This window comes from Bubalus bubalis, chromosome 14 (genome assembly GCF_019923935.1).
Source record: "Bubalus bubalis isolate 160015118507 breed Murrah chromosome 14, NDDB_SH_1, whole genome shotgun sequence".
Classification (NCBI taxonomy): Eukaryota; Metazoa; Chordata; class Mammalia; order Artiodactyla; family Bovidae; genus Bubalus; species Bubalus bubalis.
In genome coordinates, this window is record NC_059170.1 from 67,250,759 (window position 1) to 67,272,295 (window position 21,537).

The 21,537-nt window shown below is 35.5% G+C and overlaps 1 protein-coding gene across 4 annotated transcripts in view; it reads left to right on the top strand.

Annotated features, from left to right (window-relative positions):
* Positions 1-21,537, top strand: part of UPF2 (UPF2 regulator of nonsense mediated mRNA decay) — a 97,353-nt gene that overhangs the window by 62,304 nt on the left and 13,512 nt on the right. For all 4 annotated transcript variants that reach the window (XM_025264487.3, XM_025264488.3, XM_006077739.4 and 1 more), the window contains exons 13-19: positions 1,306-1,509; positions 2,214-2,489; positions 4,805-4,988; positions 10,081-10,220; positions 15,362-15,466; positions 15,768-15,866; positions 20,654-20,821. In XM_025264487.3, coding sequence (XP_025120272.1) covers positions 1,306-1,509; positions 2,214-2,489; positions 4,805-4,988; positions 10,081-10,220; positions 15,362-15,466; positions 15,768-15,866; positions 20,654-20,821 — 1,176 coding nt within the window. The remainder of the gene's footprint in view (positions 1-1,305; positions 1,510-2,213; positions 2,490-4,804; positions 4,989-10,080; positions 10,221-15,361; positions 15,467-15,767; positions 15,867-20,653; positions 20,822-21,537) is intronic.

Here is a 21,537-nt window from a genome sequence, read left to right on the forward strand (position 1 = left end):
GGCCCATGATCCTCTGACATTTAATGATTTTAAATCTCTGGACCTGACTGTATTTTTCTGAAAGAGGGTCTATAGCTTTCTTTAGATTCTCAGCAGGGGTCGATTTCCAGAAGAAATTAAGAACCACTGACCTATTAGCTTAATTATTGTAGTTACCTCATTGGAACCTTCACTTCTAAGAAAGACATGTTAAATAAACATTTCTTGGTCAGCTCAACAAGTTGAAACAACATGGTATGGGACTTTTTTCTTTTCAGGAAAAAAAATAAAACAAATTAAATTCTGGACAGAGGAAACCTATGGATAAGAGGCAAGGAATAATACATGTGTCATAAGTGGCTGGGGTAGAAGGTGATGAGGAATGATAGTGCAACTTTAAACATCAAAACCACCTTCAGGGAGCCAGAGACAGTAGTTGTTTAAAAAAATAGGACTTGAAAGGAGCTTTAGAATTGGCTAAAAGTTTGAAAAGTATGGAATGTTTATGTGTTTGAGATGACATGAACGTTTCCATCGAAGCCAATACAAGAACATACTTAGTGCTTGAAAGATGGATTGTGGGTATAGAATAGGTAAAATGACTACTTTACAAGCTGCCAACAGTATCTATTTTCTTTCAGAATAAATGTGGAAAGAACTAGATGACAAGTAGAGCTCTGCTGATTATCTCATTACCAGTAGAGTTTTTTTTAAGTAATAGCTAACTTCTGTGGGGTGCTTATAATGTGCCAGGCATGTTCCTGTGTACTTCTCACACTTTAACTTGTCTAACCCTTTGAGCAGACTTACGGCCTAAGTGCCTGTCATCCCCGCTTTACATGCAAGGAAACTCTGTCAGTCTTGATGTTGTGTCCCCATCTTACTACTTAAGTGGTCTTTTAACCAGCTGATCTTTAGTTTATTTCCTTATTGGACATTTTTCATTTATATAAAGAAGTGTCTGAGATTATATTTACATCAAATGATGCACAAAAGAAAATGTTATTTTTGTTAAGTCTTGGGTATTTCTTTCAGTGACCTGAGTATGAGTGTATATTGTTAGCTTGATTGAAACCCTGGAAACGCTAGGAAATTTGAGGATATTATGAAAGATAAAGGGAAAATGTGAATATATTTTGCCAATAATTAGAAAAATCTTATTTTTCCTATCTCTAAAATGAAGAGGCTGATAGAGAATCTCTAACGTATTTTCCATTTCAAAAGTTCTGTGACTGTATAGTCATAATAAAATATCTGTATTATTGGATATGTTGGGCTACTTTGTGCTTATATTAGTAATTTAAATAAAATTCTCTTCATTTAAAGGTTTTGAGACAGATGAGAAAGTTGCCTTGGCAGGATCAGGAAGTGAAAGACTATGTGATTTGTTGTATGATAAACATCTGGAACGTGAAATACAACAGCATTCACTGTGTAGCCAACCTCTTAGCAGGACTAGTGCTCTACCAGGAAGATGTTGGCATCCATGTTGTGGATGGAGTTTTAGAAGATATTCGATTAGGAATGGAGGTAACAAAGACTTGCACCAAATTGAAATCTGTGGACAATTCAGACAGCTTTTAAATCCTATTATTGAAAAATAAGGATTTGAAAACCTTTCTTTCCCCATATGATGTCATTTACTGTTACTCTTTTGGAAATAGTGATTTCTTAATAAACCCTACTTGTGTCAGATTTTCTAGTTTGCTCTCAGGCTAATGCTAAAATATTTTTTGCCTCTTTTTCTCAATCCAGTTAAGGTTATTTTAGAAGAATATAGTAAATTTTTATTCTTTCTAGGTCACACTTGGAGTTCATGTTATAGGAACTCATAAATTTATTAATTAGGAGAATTGATACTCGATAAGAATTTCTGTAAGCAGCTTGTTCTATAAGCTTGTTTCCTTAAAATTCATGGATTACAGAGAAAATAAGTTACAGAGGGCTGATAGGGAGAATTACGTTTTAACTTTTTTCATAAACTATTAATTCATTTAACAATTTAGTTTTAAATTTAATATTTAACATGTTCTATTTACTAAAACATTTTAAAGATAGACATTTCCTGCAGAGATAAAAAAGGATACCTATTATTGGAAAAGAAGAAAAGAACCCATTAGTTTTTCTCTGTTCAGTGAGTGATGTTTTCAAGTGACAGAGATGATTTTTAGCTCTTCTCAAACACATTTCTGTTCATTAATGGAAATCTGCTTTTTTTTTCCTTCCCGCTTTAGGTTAATCAACCTAAGTTTAATCAGAGACGTATCAGCAGTGCCAAGTTCTTAGGGGAACTTTATAATTACAGAATGGTGGAATCGGCCGTTATTTTTAGAACTCTTTATTCTTTTACTTCATTTGGTGTTAACTCTGATGGCTCTCCAAGTTCACTGGACCCTCCTGAGCACCTTTTCAGGATTAGACTGGTGTGCACTATTTTGGATACCTGTGGCCAGTACTTTGACAGAGGTTCCAGTAAACGAAAACTCGATTGCTTCCTTGTGTATTTTCAGGTATACAAATTAAAATATGCAGTTGGCCATCATATAATGCATTGCTTGTGTTACAAAAATATTAAAGCAGTGGAAATTCCCTGGTGATTCAGTGGTTAGGACTCTGCGGAAGACCCAGATTCAATATCTGGTTGGGGAACTAAGATCCTGCAAGCCACACAGTGCAGCCCCCAACCCCCCCCAAAAAAAATCAAGGAAAAAACCATTAGAGAAGAATGCTGTAGCATTCATATATTATGTATAAGATATATTCATAGATTAGATTTATTCTTGTAAGGCTGCTTAGCTTTGGATATTTTAAATATATGATGTGTTCTATCATAAACATTCTGATTGCATTTTAAGTTTTGTGATTAGTCATTACTTTGGGAAATTATTTTGGTACAGTTTATAAATTTGGTATAGTATGGGTTATTTTTTATTTGGTACAGAAAATCCAAAGTGTAATGTTTTTACATTTGATAATATTCTCACTCATCTGTGTTCTGGTTTTATATCTAAAATTCATCTTTCTAAATTTTTTTTTAAAGAGAAAAAAAATCCCATCATTAACACTACAAGAAATATTTATTCATTCTTTGTTAAACTCTTGGATTGTGCTTTCCACGTCTTAAGTTACTTATGTTAACTTGTGATTTAGAGCAAATAGAATGTAAATTAAATCAGATAAAAATACAGAGACATTTCTACAACTTCTTTGCAGTTTGTGTTCCAAAAGTTAGCTTGTAGGTTGGTTGGTTGGAATCCAGTCACTATTTCCCATTAAATGCAATGTTAAGTGCTGTTAGAGGGGCTAGCTCCTTATTGAGTTCTTCAGATGTTACTGAAGTAAAGTACCAGTGGTAGCATTCAGTTCTGTTTGATCATTCCTTTCTGTATAATCTATTGTTAGAGTTGTTTTCATTTATCCATTGATGAAGAAAATAAAGTTAAAACTACAACTTGAAGAATCAAAAATACACCCGAATAGTAGCTGGAGTTAGGTGAGAGTAACTACTCTTTGGGGAAGAGCTGTTTTTTAACTTTCTTCTACCACTGTACCTTTGCATTAAAGGATAACTTGTTATCCCCTTATTTTCTGAATTGACGAGCCAGCAATGGGGAGGTGGTGTTGCAGATTTGTGACTCAGATTCCTTGTTGCGTGGAAGGAATGCCTTAAGTTGGAGACAGCCTGTATTGAAAACAAATTTTGCCACAGAATGTCAGCTGTCACTGTCAGTGTCCAAAAGCAGGGCTCCTTTGAGAAGAGTATCCTTCTTTGCACTCATTCTGACATCACTGAGAAAAAAGAGCCACTCAGAAATATTCAGAAGTAGGAAGAGACAAAAGTATTCTCCACATGGTTAACAGCTGGACTGTGTGGCAAGGATATACTTAGAGCATGGAAGTAAGAAGTGGGTGAGGCCTGGGAGAGGTGGTCAGTGTATGCCACCTGTAATAGTGTCCGGTTATGTACTGGAAGTCAGATAGAAAGATCCCCTGCAGCAGTGGTTCTAAACTTCAGTGTGCACACACATTGCCTGGGGATGTTTTTTAAATGCCCACACTGTGATTCAGCTGGCCTAGGATGGGGGAGTCCTAAGAGTCCATATGTCTAACAGGCTTTGAGTTCCCACACTTGGAATAGCAGAGATCTAGAACAAATTGGAAGAGGATGATTAAACACCCAGAGAAATAGCTGTTTATATACAAGTAAATTTGTGGGTTGTGCTTTTTAGTTAAACTTGAGAATTACAGGTACAAAATAGAGGGAAGGAGCCAGGCTAGAATATGAGAGGGAATGTATCTGAACAGTGCCATATACACAGTAGATGTTCAATAAATGCTTGTTGATTTCTGATTTTTATATATTCAGTAACCCTGTCTTCAGATACTTTGACTCTTTAAAATATCAAAGCAAGTAGTATAGAGAAAATAAGTAACATTTATCAAAACCATGGCCTTAAATTTGGTTGTTTTTGTAAAATTAAATACTTAAGCCCTTTTTGGGGTGTGGGAATGGAGTTTCTGCCTGGTTTCAGTACCTGAAAATGTATTTGGTGTTTATTTATAATTTTTCCTTGCTTTTAAAAAAGATTACAACAGATACAGTAAAAAAATGTATTTAAAGTTACCAAATGGCTTAGAAACAGACTAGATGGAGGGAAATAAATGTGTTAAGATCATTGCTATTGACCATTAATAAAAATGTAGGTGTCTTGTACAACTCTTTAGCTTAGTTGTTATAACTAGGTGAAGTCACAATACAGATTATTATTTTAAATATTTTGTTATTAATTTCTTATAGCTAAATTTATTTTTCATTTGTTATCAGCGTTATGTTTGGTGGAAGAAAAGTTTGGAGGTTTGGACAAAAGACCATCCATTTCCTATTGACATAGATTACATGATCAGTGACACACTAGAACTGCTAAGACCAAAGATCAAACTCTGTAATTCTCTGGAAGAATCCATCAGGCAGGTACACGACTTGGAACGAGAATTCTTAATAAAACTAGGTAAGCAATTAATTACAGAGAGAAAGTAAAGATGGTATTTGGCAGATTGTTTCTAGGATTTGCTTTATAATGTTTTCAGTTAGCTTTTACTTTTTGTATACTTTTAATTTTTTGATGTTGAGTGTTACATAATAGTGTTAGGTAAGATCTGGGTGGCTTACTTCTTCATTAAATAATCCCAAATTAGAGGAAAACAGTCATGTAAAACTTGAAACAAATGATAGTGATGGAAAAACAATCCTGTCAGCCTCTCTTAATTTTACAGTTTTTGGTTGCTAATTTAAAAGTCTGCTTTTGATTAAAGCATCTCATATACAGTATATATTTTCAACAAACACTATTTCCTAAGACAGAGCAGGCTTGACGCTGTATAAAGGGAGTGCCAGTTAGAAGTTTGAAACTATCCTACAGAATTTCAGACCCTCGTCACTAGGGGAGTTGTCTCTGTTTTAAAGACTAGAGGACATGTGAGAAGCATGCTGCAGGAGAGTTGGTCTCTTTACTAACTCAGTGTCCTTTAGCTGTTGTTCTGGAAGAAGAGTTGGTAAGGAACTGTAGAAGCTGACTAGCCTTGCCAGTGGAAATAATTGAAATAAGGTGGGGCCTTTCCAGTGTGGTTTGCTTGCTGATAGTTCTTAGCATGTTGTAGTCATTTCAAAGTGACATGATTTCAGCCTATAAATTTAGCGTTTTATTAGGAGATCCTTACCATGACCAGTTGTAATAATTGTATAAATTTACTATGTTCCAAATCCGAGAAACCACTTTTCATGGCAAAGGCACTGGTGATTCTTTTCCTCTAAAACTATTTTTTTCATATTACATCCAGCATATTAATAGGGTTTCTTTCTCCAAGGCAAACCCTTTTTTGAAGAATGTGATTGCTGTTATCTATCTGAGCATTGCTTTAAAGATGCTACTGATTATGTAACTATTCACTTTCCTACTTACCAACCCATAAAGACACATGTGATTCTTTTTATTGTTTAACTTTGTCCCAAATAATCCACTTTCTTTTCCTTTTCAGATTTCTAATTGTATACAGTGATTATTTCAAGCAGATTGTTTATCTGCTTGTTTATTTCATTTACTTTGTATGCTTTGAAATAGTCTTAGTCTTGTTACCCAAAGACTTAAGAATGAATGGCACTCCCTGTATAGTGGACATAAGGAAATACTAATTGGATACCCAATTTGGTAGCAGTAAAGAGAGCAGTATGATTTATACCTTATAGAGCGAAGAATTAAAGAATTTGAGGCATCTTTTGAAGAATCTGTCCTTTAGAATGTGGAAAGGAAAAAAAAAAAAAAGAATGTGGACAGGAAAAAAATAGGCCATCATTTGCAAATGCAGTTCTAAAGATGGTGTCAACTAGGATCATTATGCCCCCGAGTAGACCCATTCTCCTTCTATTTTAGAGTCTAAATATCGGAGAGAAGATACACGTGAATAAATCTATATTAAATCTGTTTCCTGTTGTTATATTAAATCTGTTTCCAGCATCTTGCCTTTGGTTGTTTTTTGTTTTCAAGCACTTGCAAATTTATTATCATTCTAATTTTATAGCAACCCTGTGCTAACTTAATAAATTTTCTTATATTTAAAAAAACATTTTAATATTATTAAAAGTAATAAAAATGTTCACAGGAAAATTGAAAAATGCCAAGAAAACAAAAATCACTGTTATTTTGTATGCAAGGATAATCACGTTATTAACATTTTGATGCATGTTCTGTTTAAAATTTCACGTTTGCAGTTTTATAACTGGACTTTTTTCTATCTAATATATTATGAAATTTTCTGACAAAATACTTTTCTAAATCTTTAATTTTAAAACAGCAGTCTTATTTTCCTTTGTGTGAATGCATTAATTCTGTTTGACATTTGGGTTATTGCTAATTTTGCATCACTATAAATAACATTGTTATTTTTGTGTGTATCTTGATTTTCTCAAGGTAGAGAGAATTACTAGCTCTATGACATTCTCTTTAAGAACAAAACCAACATGGTAGTAAGCAATGTAATATAATTCTGGTTTGGAAGTTCTAGATTATATCATAAGGAACAGAAATGGAGGTAATGAAAATGAAAAAAGTCATATGAATAAATTGCTTATGCAACAGAAGAATATATTTCATAAATTAGAAATAAAATTAGCAGAATAAAATGCCCAGAAGTCATCCCAGTTAAATATAAAACAATTTAGTGTATGATGAAATAGGAGTCTTAAAATAGGATAAGAGCAACAGGTGAGCATTTGGGAGGAAAATTGATACAGAGCCACATCTTATATCATCAAACTCCAGATGTATTAAAGAGTTAAATATTTTTAAAAAGTTAGAAATAGATCTGATCATCAGATATTTAAAGAGGTGTTAATTTTCCTAAATTTTAAAGTGATACAGGAAAGTACGCATACATTGACATATTTGGGTGTTTAAAACTTTTGTACAATGAAAAAAATAAATTTGAAGTGAAAATAGCTCCTGTGCCAAGGTATCATCATTTACATAAAGAGCACAGGCAAATTGATGAAAGTAGAACACCCAATAGATGAATGAACATAACATAAATAAGTGAGGGCAAAAAGAGTTGGTATTTTTATTAAGTACTATCTCTTTCCCAAAATTAAAGTGGAAGGTATTGTTCATACTTGACAAAGGAGTTAGGTAATGCCCAAATCAAAACACTGGGTTAACCAATCGAGCCAGAATTCAAACTGCTCTTTCTGACATACTGCGTGTGTGGGGGAAATGCTCAGCATGTCTAGTTGAGCAAAGAAATAACAGATGAAAACCATTTGGAAGAGAGGGAGTGTTATTGTTACTGTCTCTGTTAAGAACAGGAAAACTGAGGCACCAAAGTAGCTCACATTCAAGAGAACAATATTTGACTTTGGTCCACGTACATTTCATTCTGACCCATACTGTAAACATTTTGTTCTCTAGGTTTTACATTTTATTAACTCCATGTCCTTTATATGTACATTTTTATCTGCTTTGCTTATTTTAGACTGAGTGTGTCCTAGAGGTCAGCAACTGAATAGTTTATTATCCAGCTTAGAAAATGCAAAATATGTTTATAAACTGCTTTTGAAACTAACTTGCAATGCAAATGAAAATGTGTTAGAAATAGTAGTATTTTCCTTACAAATTATGGCTATCAAAACAAAGGTACTTACCACTACAGTTCTTCCCATGACGTATATTTTAGTGTTTATAAAAAAGATGTAATGGTATATTGCTGCTGCTGCTAAGTCGTATCAGTTGTGTCTGACTCTGTGCGACCCCATAGACAGCCTCCTACCAGGCTCCTCTGTCCCTGGGATTCTCCAGGCAAGAACACTGGAGTGGGTTGCCGTTTCCTTCTCCAATGCATAAAAGTGAAAAGTGAAAGGGAAGTCGCTTAGTTGTGTCCAACTCTTAGCGACCTCATGGACTATAGCCTACCAGGCTCCTCCGACCATTGGATTTTCCAGGCAAGAGTACTGGAGTGGGGTGCCATTGCCTTCTCCGAATGATATATTAAGCCATGTCAGTTTATCAGTGCTGTGATATTTTTAGGTTTATACGGTCCTGATTTTTAATTTTTTGCCTTTGATAGCATAAAAGCCCAATATTTTGCTTCCGTTCAAATAAATACATGAATAAAATAGTGAGTTAGTGGTATCAATCGGAGACAGCAGCTTTTTCTATCAGTATTAATTATATTTTTTCAAGATAGATTTGAGATTCATCCATCTCTCCTTATCTTTTAAATTTCTGAACTTGATTGTACCTACTTTCATCACTCTGTAGTCTCTGTTTTTGTCAGTTCTTAATTAATTGCTTAGACTTAAAACACTGGAGTAATTTTTTGCTGTTGATTGTGTTAGTTTTTCAGACTTTCTGGACTTCAGTATACCTCATAAAATGAGAGGGCTAAATCCCATCATTACTCAAGTTTCTCTCTGCTCTAACTCTGTAAGATTCTGTGAATAAACAAGGGTTTACTAAACACCTACTGTGTATTTATCAATATATGGCCTCTAATAAGTTTTGACTATATAAAAGAAATTTTTTGTTCTCAAAGGCCTTATACTGTGACATAACATTTATTGAAATCATTAGAAAAACCATTGCATGGTGTATCTTTAAATGCAAAGTGCTATGATCAATTCTCCAAGTAGCTTTAGGAACAAGTAGGAGGAAAAGTAACACTCATTGAGTTTATGCACGAAAGGAAACTTAGACTGAATTTGAAGAATATATAGGATTTAAAAGAGCATATTGAAAGATATTGTATATTGAGAAGCAGTTTGATGAGCACGATCCCAAGGAAGTATGCTTTATGATACAGAAGAGTCTGCCCCAACTGCGGGAGAAGGCTTGATTAAGACTTGGAAGTGTGGGGGAAAGTCGGATCATATGAGGCTGTGGAATGTGCACCTTCAAAGTAGAGTATAGTTTGGAACTCAGATGATGATAAAGAAGAATTTACACTGCAGTGAGATGTGGATGAACGTGGGAGGTGGTCCATATTCACACCAGGGCGTTGCCTCTGGAGGAGCACACTGTTAGGAAAGGAAAAACAGCTCTGTGATGACACCCATGTTAGAAGTGTCACTGTGTATCTGCCTCCTCTCAGTCTGAATTTGCAGATATTCAAATTAATAGCCAAATGTGATTTCTGCATTAAAGCAATGTAATTTTATTGTATCTTTAAGTTTTTAGAGATTCTTGAAATGCCATTTGATAAAATATGTAACCATGGTTGCCTTGGGTGTGGCTAAAGCTGCACTATATGTGCTGCTGTTTGTTCATCTGAGACTGAGATAGTTTGAAGCTCTGAGAAAGTAAAAAAAAATTGTGGTGTTTTGGGGGTTTTTTTGCTAGTTTTTAAGAAATGTATCTGTGCTCCTTTGTTGAAATAAAAGACTTAAGTTTTTTAAATGGTTCTTAAACTAGCTTTAAATTCTATTCTTAATTTACTGAACTGAGAACATGACTTGAATTATCTTCATATATACTTTAAATGGTATAATATTCACTGTGGAAGTTTTGCCTTTATCTTGTTTTGTAAAGTCTTTTTCTACTTTCTTCTCACTTCAAGGCCTCGTAAATGACAAAGACTCTAAAGATTCTATGACAGAAGGAGAAAATCTTGAAGAAGATGAAGAAGAAGAAGAAGGAGGAGCTGAAACAGAGGAACAATCTGGAAATGAAAGTGAAGTGAATGAGCCAGAGGAAGAGGTGATGACTTTTATTTATAGCAGATAGATAACATTTGTGCAGAGTATTTGGGTTATATGACCAAAATTTTCTTTATAAAAGAAGATCTTCCTCTTAGTTTTATTCGAGTAAATGTAACTAGTATTTCATGTCTATTATAAAACTGCTGGATTAATTAAGAGGGGTTTTTAGGAGTAAGAAAATGCTGATCATAGGATTTTTAAAAATTACTATTAAGAGCATTTTTAAAGAGCAGTTTTAGGTTCACAGCAAAATTAATGGGAAGATAGCAAGATTTCCAGTATATCACCTTCTCCTGTCTACTCACACAGTCTCCCCCAATCAGCATACCCCACCAAAGTGGTACATTTGTTAATAATGATGAACCTACAGCAACACGTCATGACTCTTGACTGTTGACTCTTGGTGGTACACTTTCTATGAGTTTAGGTAGAACTATAATGACATGTTAACCATCAGTATGGTTAGGATTTTTATTTAATAAGCAATTTGAAGACAAAAAATTATTTGCTCTATGACTTAATCTCATTTTCGAATGTGGACTTTTTAACCTATGGGTTTTATGAAGAAATTACTGACTAGATATTAGTAACTTTCTTTTCCCCAGATCTGATAGTATAGGAAATCTGAAAATCATCATGTACCATCATTTTTGTTGTTACAAGTCTATTAGGCCAGACCGTATGAAATGACTGTTCTACCATTTTGGACCTACCTACCTGTCATTTTTATATAGGATTCAACATAATAGTTCTAATTCTTTCCACTTTTTTCTTGTAAACCTGCTCTAAGTTTTAAAAATTCCACCTGAAAGATTAAGTGTCTGGGGTTTGCTTCATCATCTGGAAGTAGACTGGGCAGTGAGTTAGGGATGTAGAAGACACTGAAACTGACCATAAGCTGATCATTGTTCAGTTGTGTAATGATAAGTAAGGGTTTGTTATGCTGTTCTGTCTTCATTAATATATATTTAAGTTAGAAAGTTAAGAAAATGGAAAGTAAGGTAAGAATAACAATAATATACTGATGAATAAAATTTATACCATGAAATTAGGACCTTTTCACTTTTTAAGCTTATAATATGTATAATATGACATCATGTGTATGGCTTTTTGTGCTTGGGTGCTAAAAGCATTTAGGAGAGAGTGATCATAAGTGTGATTTTAATTAAATACTGAAAAAGTTTAAATGTATAATCAGTACAGTGTTTTATGGAAATGGAATTTATTAAATTTTAAAGTTTTGATTTATAGTAAATAGAATGTAAATGTTTAGAGGTTATGAGTTGTTTAATGTGTAAAGCAGTATAGGTTATTTAAGGCATTCATAAGATAGATTCATAAACTGGGTTATTTTTGGCTGTGCTGGGTCTTCATTGCTGCACATGGGCTTCTCTAGTTGTGGTGAGTGGGGGTTGTTCTCTGGTTACAGTGCGACAGCTTCTCATTGTGGTGGCTTCTCTTGTTGCTGAGTGCTGGCTTTAGTGTGCACAGGCTTCATAGTTGAGGTGCTTGGGCTTAGTTGCTCCACAGCATGTGGGATCTTCCCAGACCAGGGATCAAATTGGTGTCCCTTGCCTTGCAAGGTGGATTCTTAACCACTAGACCACCAGGGGAGCCCTAAACTAGATTTTTTAAAAGCTTCATTTAGCATGAAAGAAAAACGACCTATGCATGCATACATGCTAAGTCGCTTCAGTTGTGTCTGATTCTTTGCGACCTTATGGACTGTAGCCTGCCAGGCTCCTGTGTCCATGGGATTCCCCAGGCAAGTATACTGGAGTGAGTTAAATGACCCATAGTTTAAGGTAATTAAGATTTTCTACAGTTAGAAGTAAAAATCCCTAAGTCTTGGTTTCTATTAGCCCTGAGGGTCTGTAGCTATTAATGAACATTTTGTTTAATTTGACTACATAGCAAATAGCTTCGCTATTAAAAATGAATGATTCTATAAAAGGCAGCTTGTTTGTTTGGCTTTTAAAATTGGCTGGGCTTCCTGTGTGGCTCAGCTGGTAAAGAATCCACCTGCAATGTGGGAGACCTGGGTTTGTTCGATCCCTTGGTTGGGAAGATCCCCTGGAGAAGGGAAAGGCTATCCACTCCAGTATTCTAGCCTAGAGAATTCCATGGACTATATATACTCCATGGGGTTGCAAAGAGTTGGACTTGACTTGAGGGACTTTCACTTTAAATTTGGCTAGCATTTATAGGCAGTGGAAGTGCATCTTTATATTGGGTTATTTTGCTACCACTTTTCCCCGTTTTATTGTGATATAGTTGATAATAACATTGCATTAGTTTAAGGTGTACATGCAACAGTGATTTGATATATATATATAGAGAGAGAGAGAGAGAGAGAGGCAGAAATGATTACCATAATAAGTTTAGTTAACATCCATCACCTAACATAGTTATAAATGTTTTTTCTTATAATGAGAACTATTAAGATCTACTCTCTTAGCAGACTTTAAATAAACAGTACAGTATTGTTATCACTTTTCTCTTTACAACCTGACAGCTCCCCTAAAGTAGATATAAATAAGCTGATAAAAATTTAGAACTGGAATATATTTCTATAATACATTTCTATGAAGTAGACATTGCTATATTGCTTTTCTAAAAAATGAGGTCATAGAAACATTCAATTATATAATTTAAATTGGCTTAAGTATTTTATAACAACAAAAGGAAATAAGTGTTTTGTAATTTAGACTAATTTAGACTGTTTAGACTAATATTCCATTTTGTATTTTTAGACTAATCTTATGGCTGTTTATGGATTTTGCACTAATTTGATGAAGAATCTAATAAATGAAACATCCTTAGTAAATGTGACATTAAAGAATAGCTCACTTTCCTATAGATTCCTTATTTGAATAGTTGTGATATTTTCTCCAAATGCATTTCAGCCTTTAAAAAGTGAACTTTATAATTTTAAAAATTGTATCATTTTAAACTATTTCTTTTCTGGTTGTAAAGTGGATATTATACATAATATATGTGAATTTGCTAAATGGGAAAACAAATTCAACAGGATGACTCCTGAGTCTTGGCTGGGAGGAGATGTGAAAGGAGTATGGTTGGTTTACTTTAAGAAATGGAATTGGAATTGTTACTCTCCCACCCAAGACCACCCTTTCCCATGACTATGCTCCAAACATAGGAGAACATTTTTAGAGAGAGAAGATGGGTTGATTATAAAGTAGTGAGGACAATGTGTAGAATAGTCTATAAATATTTGCCTCGACTGAGAAAAGAACAGGGCTGGAGTGGAACTCTTCAGAAACATTGTACTTTTCTTTTCCATCTTGTTCCACAACTCTTCCAAGCTCCGGATGGCCTTTTGAAGTTACTCTTAACACCTCAGTTCAGTTCAGTCGCTCAGTCATGTCTGACTCTCTGTGACCCCATGGACTGCAGCACGCCAGGCTTCCTTGTCCATCACCATCTCCCAGAGTTTACTCAAAGTCATGTCCATTGAGTTGGTGATGACATCCAACCATCTCATCCTCTGTCATCCCCTTCTCCTCCCACCTTCAGCCTTTCCCAGCATCAGGGTCTTTTCCAGTGAGTCAGTTCTTTGCATCAGGTGGCCAAAGTAATATAAAAATTGGTGAAAGAAAAAAATTCATGCATTTTAGCTTAGTTTTTGAATAGGAAGTATCTTTCCAGTGTTAAGAAATGATTAATTTTTTTCCAAGAGCCAGTTGAAGTGCATTTCTGTTGCAAATTTAATTTTGAAGTACAGAATTATGTCAAAAAAGTTAATGCATTTCTGTACTTTGCTCAAATATTTCCACTTCAGAAATTCTAAAAGTTTTCAAATATCTGTAAAGTATTAATAGTTTAGATTTTTGAAATTAATTGCTAGGTATACTAAATGTATTATAACAAATTTAAATCATATTGTTTCTCATAGGAATTATTTCTCATTCACTTTATTTCTCTCAGCACAATGAGAAGCAGCTGGGTTTAGTGCAGTTTTTTTTTTTTCCTTTAACTTTTATGGAACAAAGTGGGAGTGAATTGTGTTGAAAGGTTCCTCAGATGGAATGCTGCCACTATGTGGCTGTATTTTTTGGTTTTGGTTATGGTTTCTTTTTTGTGTCTCTTTGAAAATCCATTGGAGTTCTGCTCACTCTTCCATTTGAAGAGGAATTTTGGCTGATAGACGAGGATGTGGGGGTACTAACAGGAGAGGATAGGGGAGATGTAATACTTGAAAACCACCAGCAAGGGGAGTCAGAATGTCTAGCTCTTTGGCTTAAAAAAGCACATGGGCAAGTCATTTAACTTTTCCAAGCATTAGTTTTTTCACATATAAAAATGAAGACAATAAAGCTTATCCGTCCTTCTTCAGAACTGGGTGAGCAACAAAATGCTGTGAGAGTACACTCCACCCTGAGATGCTTTATGCAGTGAGATACTTTATAAAATGTAGTGTCATTGCTTTCAGATGGAAATGATGTTAAATTTGAATTGTCAGTTTTCATTGCAGAGTTACATGGGTATTAAAGAATTGCTGTGAGAAAAATCAGTCTCAAGTTTGTTGCTGCCGCTACTGCTAAGTCACTTCAGTCGTGTCCTACTCTGTGCGACCCCATAGAAGGCAGCCCACCAGGCTTCCTGTCCCTGGGATTCTCCAGGCAAGAATACTGGAGTGGGCTGCCAATTTCCTTCTCCAAAGCGTGAAAGTGAAAAGTGAAAGTGAAGTCGCTCAGTCGTGTCCGACTCTAGCGACCTCATGGACTGCAGCCTACCAGGCTCTTCCGTCCATGGGATTTTCCAGGCAAGAGTGCTGGAGTCGGGTGCCATTGCCTTCTCCATCAAGTTTGTTAGGAAGGAGAAAAATATGAAAGGTGCAAGAAACTTGTTCCTTGTGGAATTCATGGATAGGTTTCTAAAAAGGATCTTTGTATTACTAGGTCAATGGAAGATGTAAAATGGGTTTTTTAGCTACTGTTGTATAGTAAGAGTTGCCAGCTGATTTTGCCCTACCATTCTAGGCAGACTGCATAACAGGCTGAAACTGGAGAATAAGAAATAATTATTCATAAATTTTAACATCTTTTTAAGGCATGTAAAATTATTAGTAAAGTTTTTCAAAAGTTTTAATCTTCTACAAATATTAAACAATTTCAGGAGGGTTCTGATAATGATGATGATGAAGGGGAGGAGGAAGAGGAAGAGAATACAGATTATCTCACGGATTCAAATAAAGAGAATGAAACTGATGAAGAAAATACTGTACGTATCATTAAAACTTTGCTCTTTGAAATTGTACATCATTTTCATAATATTTCAATTTTAGCCACCAAGGTTTTGATTTTTATGATTATTGAAATATTTCTTTAGAAATTCATTTTTTATTTTCTTATCTAAACACTTTTCTTTATTTGCAAGTTCTTTGAATATTTAATAATGTTATTATTTTACCTAACTCATTCCTTGAGTTATGTTGAACAAGTTATCAATTAGAAGGCTCTGCCATAGAAAACATTACAGTTAGAATTCCCAGTTTAAATTGTTTCTGTTTTGTTTTAATAAGGAGGTAATGATTAAAGGAGGTGGACTGAAACATGTACCTTGTGTAGAAGATGAGGACTTCATTCAAGCTCTGGATAAAATGATGCTAGAAAACCTTCAGGTATTAAATGTTTCTCTCTTCCAAAGTCCTTAATATAAAATATTGCAGCACACTTGATTGTGATGGGAGAGTCTCTGCTCTCTAAACGTTTTTACCTCTGCAGCAGCTTTTCCTAATTTAGGCAATTTGAGGCTGCCAATACTTGCAGCATCCTACATCCTGATTTGCTATGCTTCTTTGAAATAGAATAGAAAAAATAAATGTTATCAGACTTGGAGCAGAGTAATTTCATTGTATCACCCTTTGCCTTTTCTCCTCTTTCTAAGACCCTTTACTTGCAGTTTGTTTAGCAGTCAAACTACAGAAGATTAGAATTTGGGGAAGTTTAATTTAGTAAATTCTTTAGTTTGATTTATAATTTGAATAACTTGTATATAAATATCTGGAAGAATATTGGTTATTCGATGTTTAAAGTACTCATGATATTAAGATACTGGTTTTATTAAAAGCTCCATCTTCCAGTGATTTAGGTAATTGTGTTTTATGTTTTTCTGTAGTTAGGAGTAAAATCCCATGAGCTATTTACTTCAGCCCTATTTGTAGCTATTGTTAAGCCCTTTGTTGATTTGAGGGCTTTTGTCATTGGAGTGGTAGCTGAAAGCTCCACGGAGTAGGCTCAGTGGAAAAGGGAGACGTGAACATACTGGATACAGGTCGAGTTGACTTGAGAAGTTTTTACTAGAAAGGGGAGAAAAATGGGCATGTGGCTAGAGAAAGTCAGTTGAAAGAGGAGTGTTTTCAAGATAAAAGATGTTATGGAGTACATGCTGATGGAATAATCCTCTATAGAGAAGATGGATTTTACTTTCATTGTTGCTACTAAGGCCAAAAGCTATGATAATGTATAAATAGCAGTACAGGTACATTAGTCTCAGGAACCAAAGGAACAGAATACTTTGGTATCGTGTAAAGGAAGAGCCTTTTTAAAATGAGATAATCAGAGAAGACATCTCTGAGATCATGACTTTTAGACAAGACAGGTACAAAGGAACCATCTAGGTGAAAAATTAGGATTAATGTAAAAACTGTGTCAGAGGTCCTGATCAGGGCAGAAAAGTACTTGTTTGAAAAACTTTAAAAAGGGCGCCAGTAGTAATAGAACATTGTCTGTGGGAGGGTCACAGCATGAGACAGGTACTTGGGAGTGGCACAGTCCTTTAAGGAGCTGGTTCAGACTGTGTGTTAAGTCACTCAGTCATGTCCGACTCTTTGCAACCCTACAGACTGTAACCTGCCAGGTTCCTCTGTTCACGAGATTCTCCAGGCTAAAATATTGGAGTGGCTTGCCATTCCATTCCCTTCTCCAGAGGATCTTCCTGACCTAGGGATCAAACCCTGGTCTCCTAAGACAGGACTAAAAGCAGAGAGACTAACCAGGGGTGTGGTTAGAAGGCTGTGGTGGTAACCTAGCTGAGAGATGATAGTCATCTGTCTAGGAGAGTGGCAGGACACATGGACAGAAGTCTGGATTTGAAAAGCTTTTTAGGCAGAATGAACTGGATTTATTTGGTGCTTGATTAGGTAGCAGTATATGGGGCCAAGGAGTCAAGGATCACACCCAGTCTTGTGGCTTGGACCACTGGCTTGTCTCTAAGAAACAGGAGAGTGCGAGTAGGAGTTACACTTGGTAAGTTTGAGGAGCCTGTGAGGCATCAGTGGAAATGTCTGGAGAGCAAAAGAGAAACATAAACAGCGGTTGTTAGAGTACTTTTAAAGCCATGGCAATAACTGGCTCATCCAGATGTAAAATGCGGAGACAGAAGAGAAGCAGTTTCAGGGTTGAGCACTGACAAACCCCAACATTTAGAAAAGGTGGAAAAGCTGATGAAGTCAAAGGAATGGGAAATTTCGGTGTGGTTCTGTGGTCATCACTTATTGAGAGTGCTTAAGAAGTGAGCTGGAAAGGTGAGAGGATGTGATCAGAGAGGAGGGAAGTTTGAATTCACATTTTTGCAGTTGTATTTATGTATAGGAGAAAACTTCATCCACTATTAGGCCCTGATTTTAAATCATTATCAGATACCCAAAATGAACAGTTGTACAGACTTTTTTCTTTTGCTAAAAATCATAGGAAGACACAGTATTGTAAAGACATCATTTCTCCATAAATCATGTCCTTAAATTTCATGCAGTCCTCATTCTCTCCCATCAGGGAAATTTGGGGGACAGGGTGAGAGTTGGAGGAAGAGAAAAACAGGGACATGAATGTAGAATGAACCTAATAAAATTATTCTTAAATTCTTAAAGAATAACCAAACAGTTAAGAAACTTGTAGAAAATAAAGTGTGACACACAAGATAATAAAACATTTAAAATATACAGCAATAGTTTGGTATAGGAATGGATAGATTAATCAAACAGAGGAGGGTCCAAAATAGACCTTGCATTGCATTGCCTATGTACTCAGTTATGTGTGACTCTTTGAGACCCCATGGACTGTAGCCCACCAGGCTCCTCTGTCCATGGATTTTCCAGGCAAGAATATTGGAATGAGTTGCCAGAATCTAAAATAGACCTTAGAACATGGCAGTTTAATCTTGATGAAGTTAACATCTCAAATCATGTGAGGGAAAATGGTATCTTCAACAGAATGGATTTCTGTTTTTAATTTCTACCCCATAATTAATTGTAAATCTTTCAAATAATTTTAAAGATTGTAAAGACTGTTGAGCACTGCATTGACTTTATGTTTATTCTTCATACAGTGCCTTTAGCTGTTAGATACTGTTCGTATTCCCATGTTTCAGTTAAAGAAACAGGCTTGGAAAAAATAACAAAAAAAACTTGCTTAAAGTGAAAGGGGTAGTGAGTGGTGCAGTCTCTTATCAACCATTTGTTACACTACTTTCCAGCACGAAATGCCATAGAAATCTCTTTAGAAATAACTAACCAGGAGAAAAAAATCTATAGCTGACACAACACAAGAGTCAGTATCTGTACTAAGCTAAAGAGATTGTACAAACCAGTGAGAAGAAATGAATGACTCATTTTGTTGTTAGAAAGAATATAGTGCTAAAGCTCACTGATAATCAAATGATAAGCAAACTAAGAAGGGCCTTTTTATCAGGTCATAAAATATTAAGATTTAAAAAGTGATGGTACCTATTTTGGTTAAGTGTGGTTAAACATCTATACTTGGTCAATGTTAAGTTGAGTCCAGCCTTTTTTAGAGAGAAATCTAGTAAACCTGTCAGAATGACTTGCCATTTAATCTAAAAGTGTACTCTTAATAGCATGAAAAGTGTGACATTGTAATAGAAAAAAACAGTCTAAGCTGTCAGTAGAGGGCCAATAAAATAAATAATTAGCTCTGTACTAGATGCCCAAGATACAGAATCTAAAAGAAGAAACATATATGTTTAGCATAGAATAATATTTGTCATGGTTGCTCCTGTTTATGTGTTATGTTGTATATGTCACGTACATGTATGTTTCATATATATATATGCAAGAAAATATCTGGAAGGACATGACCCATTGTTAATAGTTGTTGCATGTTAGAGTCAGGCAGAGGGAGATAGCTGTAGGAATTGGTATGGACACATTTGCTAATAGATTTTTGTATTAGTTTATGAAGAGAGTATGTTAATTTTATAATCAGGAAAGAAAGGTAATTTACATATCCAGACTCCTCTGACATGATTGTTTCAAATTTTAAGTTAAAAAGTCTTTATAAATAATCTTATGAACCTGGGAGAACTTCAACCAAATTCTAACAGTTGGAGCTGAGAAATCAAAAACAATAAAACCTTACACCTTCATTACCATTTTGCTGATTTGCAAGTCTCTTGCAAATATGGTACCTGAATCAAAAGAGTATTTAAATGGCAATAAAGAAGTTTTAATACCTTCATGCCCTTTTAGCATTGCTTGCTTAGCTTTGAAGTATCATGTTCAGCTCTTTCCTCATTTGTGCTCCATTCATTCAGACTTAGAAAATTATTTGCAGTTCCCTAAATGCACCTGCTGTTTCACATCTTTGCTTTTGCACCTGTTCTTCCCCTGTCTAAATTCTCTGTGTATCCCCCAAACTGCTCTTTTACCATCTGGTTGGAAGAAGGCTTGTGAAGTCTTTAATGTTCTCAAGTGTCCCGTTTTCATTCAACCTCTTGTGAAATCTCAGCACCCACCCACTCTCAACTAGTCATATGTAGTCACTCTATTGTACACGTTATACACAACTCAGATAAATCGTAATTAATTTCTCTTTCTTACTTAACAAGCTTATGAGCTCTTGGAGGATTAGAGATTATCTTTTTAATACTAGTATCTCCAAGCTTAACACATAGTAAGTCATCCATCGGTGAAGATTTGTTTTAATTATTGTTGATAAATCCAGTGTAAATGTTAAAAAGAATTGATATTAACAAGTAGGAAGTTATCTGTTCACTCTTAAATACTGAGCTCTGACTGCGTGTGCTCACAGCAGGAAACACCAGAGAAAGGGCACATTGATGAACCATCGGTCAGGTAGGGGTGCTCATAGATAAGGAGGCGGTTGTGGCCCATGATAATTACAAAGGAAGATGTGTGCTCTGAAGGTGAGTGAAAGGGCCCAGTGTACTCAAACAGGACAGTAGAACCTGCAGCACTGTGTGTTTGAGTTTGGGAGAGGCCTGACCCATCAGCAGGAGCCAAATCGTATGGTTCCAAGGGATGTGTGGAGGTGGGGGACGACTCTGGTTTCAGAAAGATTACTTGGGTCTAATGATTGTTCTAAGATATATAGCACTGAAGGAATTACAATTTATTGGGCTATTCACATTTTTTTCATTTCTGTCTTTAAGCAACGAAGTGGCGAATCTGTTAAAGTGCACCAACTTGATGTTGCCATTCCCTTGCACCTCAAAAGCCAGCTGAGGAAAGGACCCCCACTTGGTGGTGGGGAGGGAGAGACAGAGTCTGCAGACACAATGCCATTTGTTATGTTAACCCGAAAAGGCAATAAGCAACAGGTGAGAATCTGTCCACAGTGTATTCCCTGTTCATTGGTAGTTCCCAAGTGTAAGTGGTAACTTTGTTTTATAGGTTCTTGCTTACAGGGGGAAAAGACTGGTATTCAGTGGTAGAAATAATTTTATCTGTTAAGTGCACAGAAGACACATGTAACTTCCATCAAATAGATGGGTGTTTTTTAATGGAAAGAACATTTAAAATTTAAGTCATATGCATTTGTTAGAAGGTACACATACTGACTTTCAGTAGGAAGGTTTTATCAGTAAGCTCACAGTGAGAAAGGAAAGGAGGGTGATGGCAGATAATCTTGAAAAAAAATGCTCACTTGCCAAATGGCTTTTGGAAAAGAAAAAAAAAACCATTGTTTTCTGACTCCTGATCCTTCTCCTCCATTCTCCTTAAACCACCTCCTCTTTCTTTCCCTTATCTCACAGATGGCCCTCACAATCATTCCCCGGTCTACTAAGCTTTGATTCATACATTCAGTCTTCAAATATTATTTGTCTGCTCTGCCAAATACCCGCCCAAGTGTAAGGCAATGGTGATGAACAGGATGTAGCCCCTGGCCATGTGAGCACACACCAGCTGAGGGAGAGAGACAAGCATAATATTATACTTGCTGATTGTGGAAAGTGCCCTGAAGGAAATGGAGCCTGGCTCCCAGATCTAACTCGAGGATACATCATTTATTACTAGTTCTGTTAAAAAAAAAAAA